Below are 14,551 nucleotides of genomic sequence, written 5' to 3'. Positions count from 1 at the left end.
GAAGGAAGGAAGGAAGGAAGGAAGGAAGGAAGGAAGGAAGGAAGGAACGGAGAGAGGAAGGAAATACGCCTCAGTCTGTATTCAGACATCAGTTCTTTCTCTGGAGGCAGATAACATTTTTCAGCATGAGTCCCTTAGGATTGTCTTGGATCATTGTATTGCCGAGAATAGTCAAGTCATTCATGGTTCTTCACAATACGATATTGCTGTTAATGTATACAGTGTTCTCCTGGTTCTACTCACTTCACTTTATATGTGATGTCATTCTTTCTTGATTCCTCTCCTATTCATTTGGCTATTCCTCTGCTTCTTTCCCTTGCTCAGGCAGGTAGGGGATGGAGTATCTAGAGTGTGCTAGGCCTGGAGTCACAAAGACCTAAGCTTAATATTGCCTCACATACTCACTAGGTGTGTGACCCTGGCCATGTCTCTTTCAATTTCCTTTGGCCTCAAGTTTTTCCATTTATGAAATGGGAGTTAAATGGAACAAAGTACTTTGTAAGCCTTTAAATGCTGTATGTTAGCTATTATCATTATTATAGTTATCATTAGAATTATTATTATCCATAGAATGCTGCCTAATTCTGGATGTCCCCCAAGGCTCTGTTCTGTTCCCCCTTCCCTTCTTTTTCTATGCTCTCTCACTTCATAATTCTCTCAACTCCCAGGGTTGATTAATATCACTATGCAGATAACTCACAGATTTATGTAGCCAAAGTCCTACTCTTTCTCCAAAACCCAAGTCCTTCATCAGTAGACATTTCAAACCAAATTCTCCATACACATCTCAAATTCAACATGTTCCAAATAGAAGTCCTTTTCTTTTCCAGAAAACTTTAAAGTCCTTCACAATCTGGCTCCACCCTGCCTTTCCAGTCTTACTTTGCATTATTTTCTTTAATACCCTCCTTAAGCAAGCCAAATTGCCCTTCTTGGGCAATATTTCATCTCTCATCTCCTTACCTTTACTTAGACTGGTCCCTCAGGCCTGAAATTCCCTACCCAGGTCTGCCTTTTTTGAATTCCTAGTTGCCTTCAAAGTTCAGCTCCAAGACCACACTGTATATGAAGCTTTTTCTGATCACCTTAGCTACTGAGTGTTTTTCCCCCAAAATTATCTTGATTTTCAATAATCTATATTATGCATATAACATTATATGTGCTAATATTGTCTCGATCTTTTAAATGTATACTTTGGCGGGGGAGGCAATTGGGCTTAAATGACTTGCCCAGGGTCACACAGCTAATACATGTCTGAGGTCATATTTGAACTCAGATCTTCTGACTCCAGGACTGGTGCTCTATCCACTGTGCCACCTACCTGCCCTGAAATGTATACTTCTTTAGGACAATCACTGTTTCATCTTTGTCTTTGTATTCTCCATAACCAGAACAGTGCTTGGCACAGAGTAGGCAACTAATAAATGCTTGTAGTTAATTGATCGAGAATATAAAGTCACTGAATGAAGATTTTTTTCTTTTTATTTTGACCATGATCTAACACACACCCTTGCATATAGTTGGGCTTAATAAAATTTTTTAGTTAAATTTAATTGAGAACGTATGGCCTTGAAAGAAAAAGGCTGGAATAAGGGCAGAGGGCACATTATAGCAGTATTTACTCAACTATTTGTTTAGCTTGACCCTGGAGGGAAGACTAGTTGGAAGTTATAGAAATATATATTTCAACCCAAGTTAAAACTTAATAACACTTAGAGTGGTTCAAAAATAGAATTTAGGGCTCGTTCTTCTATAAAGAGGCTAAATATGAAGTTTCATTGAAAATATAGACCATAAGAGAATATTACACCTGAAAGGAACCTTAAAACCACCTCGTCCAAGTCTTTTCTTTTATATATGAAGTGCTGTCTCGACATTTCACACACCAAAATCATAACAAAGCCAGTGGTTTTCCTGTCTGGTGCTTTTTTTTCTATAGCATATTAAAAGCAATAGTTTAGCTGTAAATTGGAATGTGGAAGCAGGGCGGATTAGCAAGAACCCAAATCCCAGGGGTTATGATTTAGAAAAGATACCTGTCAACTTGAAAATGGAACTAACAAAATAGACATCCTAAAGGAATTCTCAATGCCTTAAAACTGTGCAGGAGACCTGAGCAATTGAAATATAGTTGTGCTTTATCCAAACTGTATTCACACCCCAAATTTGTGCTTCATAAAAAGCACTCCATTGTGCTCTTGAACTGACTGTATGCTAGCTGGTCATGCACAAGGTAGGAGAAAGGAAGTCATCTTTTGGTGGGGAAATGTGGTTGTGTATAGCTAATTGGTGTAGGAATGAACCACTAAAAATCTGGCCCCCTCACTCCCATCCCTGGGAATTTTCCATACTATGTTAGATATCAAAAAAAAAAATGTGTTTACAACTAGAATAATAAGACACAGACCAATCATCATATGTATTAAACTGTAAGCAATCTTCCTTTGTCTTCCTGGGTCCTCTTTACTTCAACTTTTTCTAAGTAGACTAAGTAGGCTTCAGCATTGTCAGGTGCCATTATTTTGGGTTTTGAAGGTTTAATTGGTGGCAAATCTTAGGTCTTTTTGGAAAATTCTCAATGTATCTTATGGAGTCTACACTTTTCTTGGTGGGAGAGAGGTAGAGGAACAAAATGGCAATCACCTATTGAGTTTCACTTCAGTCATTCCCCAGCACCCAGTGATAGTTAGAATGTTATTCTCCATGACAACCCCACCCAAGCAGTTCTGTTTCTGTCTCCTTCCCAAAGCTTTTCTCAGCCACCTGACAATCTGAGCTTTACCTTTCTTAACCTTCGAGATCCAACAGTGCACAATTATTCCAAAACTGTCCTACCTGTTCCTACTCATGGCTTGGACAGGAAAAGACCAGAAATTTACCCTCAGGCCTAGTTCCACATTTTCTCCCCCGTAGACTTGCATTCCTTTATCGAGGGATCCAATCTCTTTCAAGAACTTTCTGTCTGCCGCAAAGATACCCATGATGGAAGGACTCCTGTAGAAACACACAGCACAAAATGGAAAGTGCCAGAGCCTGGATATGGGGACACAAGGAGTAGAGGTGGAATCTGGATGCAGAAGGGGAAGAGGAGAAGGAGAAACAAGAGAAAGAGGAGAGAGGACAAGAAGGAGGAAGAAAAGGAAATGGAAGAGGAAAAGGAAGAGAAGAAAAAAGAGAAGAAATAGGGTGAGAAGAAAGATAAATAGACACAATAAAGCCATGCCGGCACTTTTTATCCCTGCCTCAAAAGTCATTGTGGAGGAGCAATGGACTAAGCATGCAGAATTGAATATGTTTTTTTATTTGTTTTTGGTTTTGACACAGCTAATATAAGAACTTTTTTCTCTGTTTATTTGTTCCAGGGTTTGTTTGTTTTTTCCATTGGAGGACAGCGATTTTCAAGGGACAAGACAAAAATATTTGTTTGTTGATAAAAAGCAAAATAACGGGGGTACAGAAATATATGAGGGCAAGAGGGAAGGACCATTTGTCCTAAAGATGTCCTCTCAGTTTAAAGGTCTTTACCAAGTCCTTTAAAAAGAAATATGTCAATTTAGGGTCAGTTTTCCCCAGAGACAGGGAGATGAGCTCTAATTGGTCTCTGATGGCTCTTTATAGCCTGTGATATTTTTGCTTTGTTATATAGATTGCTAAAAACTGTAACATGTCCCATATTGTGTAAACTCTGCAACTTTTATCTGAGGCAGAAGAAAAGGCCCAGCTGATTCTTACAACTCAGAAATAGCCTTACTTGTTTCCAAGTTGAAATAGATCAATGTCTCTGGGACTATAATTGATAGTTGCAAGTTGTCCAGACTTACTTCACTGGTGCAGTATCATCCTTCAATTTAAACCAGCTTTCTGGCACAGGATCATAGAGGCACCAGAGGGCCCAGTCAAATCCAATAGAGGCTAAAGGATAATGTTCCACTTCCAAGGTGTCAAAATGAATTTTACCAAACATGGGAGACACAACCACAGTGCGGTCTTCCTGGATCCTTGCTAAGATGGGTTCCGCCCTAGAAAGAGAGTTCCAGACTATGTCAAGGCAATGCCAGAGAGATCCAGTGTAATCTAGATCAACCATTTCCCTTTACCTCCAGCTTTTCTACTTTTTCCCACGATGTAATGCTGAACAGAGATTTAACTAGGATGAGATAACTGCGACTTTTAGCCCAATGCACCAAAATTTAGAGGGTGCAAACAGAACTCACACTACTTCAGCAACACAGAAACAAACCAGCTAAGCACCTTCTTAACAAGACTAGCTAGTTTAAAATACGAAGCTACCAGATAACATAATTCCTCTGGCAACCATACCCCAGGAAAATTTCTCCCCAGTCTGGCCCCTGTTTCCCTCAAACACAGCAGTGTCTTTTCCAGCAACAAATTTGTGATATCTTACTGTCTTTCCCCATCAACAAGTTATATTTCTCAGGGTCTCTCCAGCCAGCTACACTTATCTTTAAAAGTTTCTTTGAGAGTAGGCTCAGGATACCAAAATTGCTAGTTGCAGTTCTACCAGATGGTGAGACACAGCCACTGAAACGTTAGGGTGACTCTGGAACCTCCAGAGTGACTAGGGAAGAATGATGGATTTATATTAAGACCAGTTTGTAGTTGGAAAACCCTCTGTCCCAACATCCCTCAGAAATCAGATTCTGTTCCAGGGGATCAGGAAGGCAGACTGACTTAAGGACAATTCAAGGAGTTCTGAGTCATTCTTGGGTGAAAGATTCTAGTTTAATACAGTACTAGGAATAAAAGAATGTTAATTAATAATGTTAAGACCACCAATTCCATTTGATAGCCTAGGGTAACATCCCTCCCATGACCATGTCATCAGAAACTGGACCAGTAGCAAATAATGCATCTAGCCAGAAGCAGAGGGAGACATTGAAGAGAAGTGCAATACCCCCTTGCAGTTGCAAAGAATGCCATCTGGGGACTCTAAAAAGGACTTCCAGTAATCTGTAGCTATGCATTTATCCTTTGGTCACACATATATTCTCTATGCTGTGACTCAGTATCATTGTACATTAAGCTTGTGACCACTCTGCATTTGGGGCAGCGTGGTGGGACAGTGAATAGAGTAGTAGGGTTAGGAGACCTCAGGTTAAATGCAGTCTCATATTTTTATTAGCTGTGTGACCCTAGGCAAGTCACTTAACTTTTATGCTCCAGAGTTTGAGGAGGATTCTTTTTGTACCTGTCCTTTCTATACTTGTTTGGCAAATAACATTTCTAAAATTTAATTGACTACAGCTGATAGTTAATTAGGAGCACACCAGTATAGGCTCATGAGTGATAGGATTAGAACTCCTAACAATCTTCAGAGTTACTTGATTATAGAATCCTGAGGTGAAAAGTAGTCATCACTCTCAGGGGAACTAGGTGGCCAATTTGAGTCGAAGTTGGGGAAGTAGTAATATATATGTACAATATAAACTGCAGAAAGATATTAACAGATTGGGGGGGGTGATCAGGAATGGTTTCATGTGGAAGGTAGCATTTAAGTTGGGTCTTTTAGAAAGCTACAGATTCTAAGAAACAGAAGTGAGGGTGGAGTATGTTCTAAGTAGGGGGTACAGCCAGAGCATGGAAACGGGAGAGGAGTGGTGTATATAAAGAACAGTAAGAAGACCAATTTGGTTGGACCATAAAATGTGTGAATATATAATAAGATTAGAAAGGTCAAATGGAAAAGTGCAAAAAGCAAAATAATAGGGGAACAGGACTCCTACTCAAACAGAGTTTATATTAGATCCTAGATGTAATTAAAGCACTGGATTTTACTGAGTAGGGGAGGATGTAATTAGACTTGTGATTTAGGAAAATCATTTCAGAAGCTAAAGAGGACAGATTTTGAGTGGGGAAAACCCCAAGTAGGGAGAACAATTTTAAAAATTGCAATAGTTCAGGGGAGAAGGGATAGGGCCTGAACTAGGGTGGCAGAAACAAAATCAGATACCTATTCTGTGAGGTGGTTGCCATTGTCACCCTTATTTTACAGAGGAAGAAACTGATGTTGATTGAAATTAAGTGAGTTGCCCATGGTCACATGACTAGTAAGTGTCCAAGATGGGATTTGAATTCAAGACTTCCAGACTCCAAGTTCACTGTGTCACTTAACTGCCTTTAATAGATCTCAAGTTTTGTGACATGAGTCTTGTCCTTTTCTGCTCTCTTTAGACCTGAAGTTTTAGGATATTGAGGTAGTTATTCAGTCAATAAGCATTTGTTCAGTGCCTACTCTAAGTCCTAGTGATACAAAGAAAGACAAAAGCCAGTCCTGCCCTCAAGTAGCTCACAGACCAATGTGGGATGATAACAGAAACCCAATTATATATACATATACACGTGCATGTGCGTATACATATAGGTATACATATGTGCGTACATACATGTATACACACATATACTTGTGTGTGTACATATATTCATATATGTATATACACACACATTAAATTGGTCAGAAGAGGCCAGATTTGAATCCCAGGCCACTGAAGTGCTTCCAGAGAGTCACTAAAGTTTATTGAATAATGTTTGGGTGGGGGGAGATCATGTGATTACTTTAGGTAAATTAATTTAACAGCTGAGTGGAAGACAGGCTGGAGTGGGGAGAACCTGGAAGCAAGATGACCAACCAGAAGGCTATTGCAATAATGGTGGAGTGAGGTGGTGAGGGCCTGTGATGGTAGAATCAAAGGAAAGAAGAGGGTGATATATACTAGAGCTATTAGGAAGGCCTTTGCATTACACTGTACTTACTCCCAGAGATAAGAGGGTGTTCTTCCCTTTGGGCTTTCCCTTATCTAAGATTAGGTTCTGCCTTTGCCCTTCTCTACACTGTCCCTCTGGGGACCCATGAAAAAGTGCATCATTTTCTTATTCCCTTTCTCCAGATATATAAACAATCCATAGAGTCTTACCAACCAACATTCACTTCAACATGAGCATCCAAGACAATGATCACATCCGCTTTAGCAGCTTTGCATCCAGAGATACGGGCCTGAGTGAGCCCCTTCCTCTTGGTGTGACGGATCAGTTTCAGCAGCTGGGGATACTTGAGGTTGTAAAGCTGGATCTGTTTACCCAAATTTTCCTTTAGCTCATCTGGCAACAAAGCACAATCTTTATTGATGTGGTATTCAATATGGTACAGCAACCAGGTGGTGCAGTGGATAGAGAGTGTTGGGCCTGGAATCAGGAAGACTCATCTTCCTGAATTCATCTCTGACCTCAAATGCTTACCAGCTGTGTGACTCTGGGCAAGTCACTTAACTCTGTTTGCCACAGTTTCCTCATCTGTAAAATGCAAAAAAGGAAATGGCAAACCACTCCGTTGTCTTTGCCAAGATAACCCTAAATGGGGTAATGAAGAGTTGGACACCACTGAAAGATGACTCAACAACAAATAATATGTATCTTGTAAACATTGATAGAGATATCCTTATTGAATGTTCAGTAAATTCCCAGTATATTAGATCATAAGGTGAATCTCCCTTGTTGTAGTTTCTACCCCCACTTCCACCTTAACATAGGGGCACATGCACCATTGTCCTCCAGGATTGATACCTCTAGATTCTTCCAAAGTTATGTGTATACATATGACCCACACCTCCTTCCATTTGATCCATTTATGCTTAAGTATATCTGAAAGGATTTGGACTCAAGGCTGCATTTTTTTCTGGTTTTTATTTCAGAAATAGGGCAGATCTATGTGTGGTGGTCAATTAATTCAGCCTAAGGGATAGCTGTTGAAATAACACCATAGTAAGAGGACTTGATCAGGAGCGACTCTTATCAGTCTGATGAACTCCCTAACCAACTCTATGAGATTATACAGGATAAACCTTTGTATATAACACCTGAAAGGCACCTGTCACGGAAAGGAGGGAATCTCTTATTCCTTCTGCCAATCCATATAATGGATAGAGATAATTTGTCAAAGGGAACATATCAAGGTTGAAAGTGAAATATTTATGTAAGAATGAGAATTCCAGAGGGCACAATGGAAGAACCTAGTAGAAGGGACCTATCTTTGGTGAGACTGGATTTGGGAAAGACAAAGGCTGAGTTATAGAGATGACCTTTAAGCCAGGGAGCCTTGGGTTCAAACCCCCACCTATAACATATATTAACTGTGGAGTCAATATGTGGAGATGGAGTGCCCTGCTCTGGAAGAGAAAAGAAGCCAGTGTCAATGGATTAAAGAGTACACAGTGTAAGGTAAAAGAAAACTGTTAGAGTGGGAGTGGGGTGTGGTTATGAAAAGCTTTGAATGCCAAACAGAAGATTTTATATTAGATCTTGAAGGAGAAAGAAAACCAATGAAATTTATTGAGGGTATGTGTGACATGGTCAGATTTACACTTTAGGAAGATCAATTTGACAGTTGACAGGAGGATGAACTAGAGTGGGGACAACCAGGCAGAGAGACCTACCAAGAGGCTATTGTGATAGCCCAGGTGTGAGTTGATAAGGGACTGAGTCAGGCTGGTGGCTGTGTCAGAGGAGAGAAAAGAACATATATGAGAGATGTTACAAAGGTAGAATGGACTGGATCTGGCAACTCACTGGATATGGGGTGGAAGTGAGAAGTTGAAGCTGACACCTAGATTTCAAGCCTGTGTAACTGGGAGGGTTGTGGTATCCTTGACAATAATAAAGAAGCTTGGCTAATTTACTTATTCAGTGCCATACCAATCAAACTACCAAAAATTATTTTATAGAGCTAAAAAAAGTAATATCAAAATTCAGCTGGAAGAACAAAAGGTTCAGAATATCAAGGGAATATGCTAAGAAAAAGAAATGCTAGGAATGGTGGCCTAGCCATACCAGATCTTAAATTGTATTATAAAGCAGCAATCATCAAAACTACTTGGTACTGGCTAAGAAATAGAGGGGGTAGATCAGAGGAATAGGTTAGGTACACAAGACACAGTACTCAATGATTATAGCAATCGACTGTTTGGTAAACCCAAAGACCCCAGCTTCTATGATAAGAACTCACTATTTGACAAAACCTGCTAGGAAAACTGGAAAATAGTATGGCAGAAACTGGGCATAGTCCAACATCTGATATCGTATACCAAAATAAAGTCCAAATGGGTACAAGATTTAAATATAAAGGCTGATACTATAAACAAACTAGGGGAGCAAGGAATAGTTTACCTGTCAGATTTATGGAGAATGGAGGAATTTATGACCAAACAAGAGACAGAAAACATTATGAAACATAAAATTAATCATTTTAATTTCATTAAATTGAAAAGTTTTTGCACAAAGTCAATGCAACCAAGGTTAGGAGAGAAGCAGAAAACTGGGAAAGAATTTTTACTAGTGTCTCTGATAAAGGCCTCATTTATCAAATCTATAGAGAACTGAGTCAAATTCACAAGAATACAAGTTATTCCCCAGTTGAAAAATGGTCAAAGGATATGAACAGGCAGTTTTCAGACAAAGAAATTAGAGCTATCTATAGTCGTATTTTAAAAATGCTCTAAATCACTATTGATTAGAGAGACACAAATCAAAACAACTCTGAGCTACTACATCACACCTATCAGATTGGCTAACATGACAAAACAGGAAAATGATAAATGGTAGAAAAGACATGAGAAAGTTGGAACACTAATTCGTTGTTGGTGAAACTATGGTTGATCCAACCATTCTGGAGAACAATTTGGAACTATGCCCAAAGGGCTATAAAAATGTGCATACCCTTTGGCCCAATAATACCACTTCTAGGTCTGTATCCCAAAGATCATGAAAATGGGGAAAGGACACACAAGTACAAAAATATTTATAGCAGCTCTTTTTCTGGTGACCAAGAACTGGATATTGAGGGGATGTCCATCAATTGGGGAATGGCTGAACAAGTTGTGGTATATGAATGTGGAAACATGATCGTCATATCATTGTTCTTTCTCTCCTTTGTTCCACCTTCCCAGTATTCTGGCCTCCTTTTGCTAATTCTGTATATTTGGCACCAACCCATTCCTATTGTCAACATAGGCTTCCAATTTGTGAATCTTCTTTTCCCCTAATCTCTGTTATCCTTAATTACCAATTTGGGCACAAAACTCTCTCCTTTGATAATCACTTAGTCTCTTTTTAGCTCAGCCCTTGCATTTACCAAATTTACTTTCACCAAAGAGAGTTCCCCTCTACCAAGTTCTTCCAGTGTGTTCTCTGGAATTCTCATACTTACATAAATAGTTCACTTTCAACCTCGATTTACTCCCTTTAGCCTTGTTCTACATTCCTTAAACAAAACTAATTCTTATCACACAATGACCAGTGTTGATTCCAGAGTACTAAGGTGAATTAGAGATAGGAAATGAAGAACACATCATAAAAGGTCAATGTAAACATTTGTGTTGCTTAACTAACTGTACTTCTTTATTATGAGAATTTTAGGGATGAATATTGGGAAGTAAGTGAATTATTTTTAAAAATCATTAATAAAGCATTTTTACAAACAAATGGAAATCCACTTTTTCCCTGATAACACCCAACCTTGGAGAATCTCTCCAACTATGGCTATTTCTTCTTCTACATTCCGTTATTCCCGTAGTCAGGAATAGGAGTCAGCACATTTCTAATTCCCCATTTACACATCTACTTTATTGTTCTGCCACCTTCTCTTAACCTTGTACCTTGGAACTACAATTCCATTCTCTTTTGCTTCCATAGACCAGTCTGTTCTCTTCCTATAGTTAGATTTACACATAAAACAAAATAATGAATTCTTATTGGATCAATGATTTAAATATTTTTCAAAGTCATTTTAAAAGTAGAAAAAAATAGAGTAATAAAGTTAATAAAGTCCTCTGAGTTGTTTGAAGGAGAAATGCTTTATCAAGAAAACAAATGTGGGAAATTGAAAAGACAAAATGAGTTTATTTATAAAAGCAAATCCATGAATCTTGCATGACACATGACACTGTTTTTGTTCAAGATTATTGGCCACTGACAAAGAATTGGAAATTGAGGGAATGTGTAACAATTGGGGAATGGTTGAACAAATTGTGGTATATGATTGTAATTGAATACTATTGTGCTATAAGAAATGATGAGCAGGATAGTTTCAGAAAAACCAGGAAAGACTTACATAAATGGATGCAAAGTGAAGCAAGCAGAACTAGGAAATATTGTACATAGCAACAACAATATTGCATGATAACCAACTGTGAATGACTTGGCTACTCTCAACAATATAGCGATCTAAGATAATTCCAAAGTAAACAAGTTGCAAACTGCTATCTACCTCCAGAGAAAGAACTGATGGAATCTGAATGTAGATCAAAGAATACTATTTTTCACTTTATTTTTTTGTGAATTCTTTTCTTATCTGTATTTTCTTTCACAAGTTGACTAATATGGAAATATGCCTTGCATGATTGCACATGTATAACCTATATCAAATTGCTTACTGTCTCAGGGAGGTGGAAAGGGAGAGAGGGAAAGAATTTGGTACTCAAATTTTTTTAAAAATGGATGTTAAAATTGTTTTTACATGTAATCTGGAAAAATAAAATATTATTCTAAATTTTTTTAAAAAAAAAGGACAAAAGATTTTGGTCAACAAGAAAGGAAGAGTAACCTTCTCAGTAGTCTACAAAAGAATCAAGAGAAAGAGAAGGGAAAGGAATGTTCTTTTCTGAATGTATTATTAGGGACTTTTCCAGCTCCTCCTTAGGCTTCTAAAGGGATGGAAAAAGATTTATTTACCCTACCTACCCCCAGCAGTCATGGAAACAAGAACATCTCCTTGCCTGGGTGAGCCTGCAACCGGACATCAAGTCCTTGGCTTCTTCTTCTGTTTTATCTCTGAGTACAAGTCACTGAACAGTGATCCTGAGAAATGGTTGTGTCTAGGCTTGGCAGGTATCACATGAGTTCAAGGGTCCCCAGGTTCCTGCATTAGTGACATCTAACTAACAGGAGATGTTTCTGGCAACTACCTTGCTTCTTTCAGGGAAAACCAAACCAAACCCTGTTAGGGTCATGGGGAACTTGAAGGGACCAAAGAGCTATTCCTGGCTTCCCAGAATATCTAGATTTATAAATTGCTCAGGTAGTATAGATCTGATATGAATGTGAACTCTCTATCTAGCTGTCCCCAAAGCTTTTTCTCCCAGAAAATTATAATACATATAATTGGTTATTATTTTATTTTTAAGTATTAGGTATTTAAATATTTTGTATTATAAGTATTGCATTTGTGGTGGAAGAAAGAAATAGCTGTCCTATCCCTGTTATTGACTTTGTACATTACTTTCAGGTGTTTTTTTTTTTTGCCCAAGGTCACACTGCTAGTTTTTTTTTTGTGTTAAGCATCTGAGGTTGGATTTGAACTCAGGTCCTCCTGGCTCCAGGGCCAGTGCTCTATTCACTGCAGAACCTAGCCACCCCAAGTACATTACTTTCTAGAAGGGAATCTTTTAATCCCCTTTTTAGGGGATACTTTAGGCAAATTCCATACTTAAGTTTTGTTTTAGAAATGTTTCTGTGCTGTGAGGAAAAATGAGAGAGAAAAAGAGAGACAGACAGAGACAGAGAGAAGATTAGAGACAGAGACAGAGACAGGGCATGGGAAGGAAAGAGACAGAGACACACAGAGAGACAGAGAGATTGCCCGATTTTCTTCTTTGGGATAATGTTGCCCCTGTGATGAATCTGGACTCCTCTTGAACCAGAGTCAGAGACTCAAGGGGCCTTCCCTAAGGCTGCACATGATATCCGAAGGGCTTGACTGGGACCTTTGGGCTTGGTTCCATTTAAACTCAATTCCAATTGTTTAATCTCCTTTTGTGTTTGAAGTTCATCTGAGTTTATTTAATTTCTTTTAAAGCTAACCTATTTACCCTATTTTGGGGAGATATAGACCTCTACCTGAATTGGTATATGGTTTTGCAGGGGTCCACTAAAGAAATTTGGAGTACCTTGTCTTTTGCAGGGAGCACTCATACCCTAGTCACAGAGACTGATGGGTCAAGTAGGAGTTTCTGTGTCAGACTATGTCCTTTAACAACAATTCATCATTCCCTATTCTCAACATTCTGGTGACCAATTATAGAAACATCCTTAGGATATTAGGGGAACTGACTGGGAATGGGATTAGGTAATCTCAGATTGTACAGCCTCCCCTACGAAAGCATTCCAGTATTTAACATCTCTCCCTGTCAGAAAATCCTTATACCTGGCCTAAATCCTTGTTGCTGTGGCTTGTTTTGTCCCCAGAGGAGCCAGAGAACTTGGCATATTATCCTCTGAGTCATAACCTTTGAAAATTGTCACCAGATTCCTAGATGAAATCTCTTACCAACCCTAAACTTTTTTATTCTCCAGACTGCATTTCGTTTGTTCCTTGACTCTTTCCTCCTAAGTCACATATTCTAATTCTTTTTCATATGTGTCTCTTTTCTGTACCCTTTCCAGTTTCTCTATGTGAATCAAACTAATTTAGACCAAAAAATGAGTAAATCCCTCTGTAAGATTTGTATAACTTTCCAACCAGAAACAAAATCCCTTCCCAGTATTCAACTCACCATCTGAGCTAAAGTCATCTACCAGGATGAGCTCCTTCAGCAGATGGGCAGGGGTCCGATGGATGATGCTGTTGATGGCCCGCTGTATAACTGACATGGCTTCATTCATAATTGTTAGAATGACACTGACAGTTGGAAGTTTGTGGGGATATGTCTTCTCAAGACACCTTCATGAAAGCAAACCATTAATAATGATAATCAGTGCATTATTATTATATGGCTTAAGATATATCCCCTAAAGTCACTTAGCCCATCCCTCAGTCAGGATGTCTTAATCACCCCTGACAGATAACTACCTATTGTAGCACCAGTTATTTAGAAGAACAAATTCTAATAGTTGTCCCAAGAATAGCCAAGGCAACTTTCAATATGTCTGAACTCCTGCTGGATTTGATATCAGCATCCTTTGGTTTGGCTTTCAGTGGACATTTCCATCTGAATGTCATTCTACGTTCTCAAATTCATTATATCTATCACAAAATAAATTCCTTTTATTCAACCTACCACACCAGGTACCCTTCACAACATCCTCATTTTGATCAGTGTCTCTACCATTCTCCAACTCCCACAGATAATAGGAAAATCTAGAATCACGTCTGACTTGTTCCTCTATTTCATATTCTATAGCCACTCAATCAGTTACATACACATATTTTTTAAACTACTTTAAAAAACTAAAGGAAAATAGAATAATACATTTGTTCTCTGTTGTAAAAGGCAGGAAAATTTTATCAATAAAAGGCAAGAAATTAGTAAAGACCAAATAGTCTTAGTAGGAAAAAGCTCATGAAATTCCAAACTTAAGTTCTGACATGGGTACGTGTGTGTGTGTGTGTGTGTGTGTGTGTGTGCTTTCTAGATATCTGATTTCATAGTTATAGGAAATTCCCTCTGAGGAAAATCTCTATACAAATTCATTTACAACACAACATTCATATTCACAATTCTATCTATCTATCTATCTATCTATCTATCTATCTATCTATCTATCT

The 14,551-nt window shown here is 38.5% G+C and overlaps 1 protein-coding gene and 1 long non-coding RNA gene across 2 annotated transcripts in view; both read right to left on the bottom strand.

Annotated features, from left to right (window-relative positions):
* LOC138171930 (uncharacterized) overlaps positions 1-14,551 on the bottom strand; it is a 615,043-nt gene that overhangs the window by 105,914 nt on the left and 494,578 nt on the right. The window lies entirely within an intron of this gene.
* The window catches only part of LOC138171896 (probable polypeptide N-acetylgalactosaminyltransferase 8), a 28,538-nt gene that overhangs the window by 7,778 nt on the left and 6,209 nt on the right, over positions 1-14,551 (bottom strand). Inside the window, exons 3-6 of the mRNA XM_069101453.1 lie at positions 13,560-13,726; positions 6,933-7,116; positions 3,822-4,019; positions 2,880-2,994 (exon numbers count right to left, since the gene is read on the bottom strand). Of these exons, the coding sequence (XP_068957554.1) occupies positions 2,880-2,994; positions 3,822-4,019; positions 6,933-7,116; positions 13,560-13,726 (664 nt within the window). The remainder of the gene's footprint in view (positions 1-2,879; positions 2,995-3,821; positions 4,020-6,932; positions 7,117-13,559; positions 13,727-14,551) is intronic.

This window comes from Petaurus breviceps, unplaced genomic scaffold (assembly GCF_028583685.1).
Source record: "Petaurus breviceps papuanus isolate PSGF00001 unplaced genomic scaffold, PetGlider_PUasm1.0 470, whole genome shotgun sequence".
NCBI classification, from domain to species: Eukaryota; Metazoa; Chordata; class Mammalia; order Diprotodontia; family Petauridae; genus Petaurus; species Petaurus breviceps.
The sequence above is the reverse complement of the archived record's forward strand: the minus strand, read 5'-3'. Positions and strand labels throughout refer to the sequence as shown.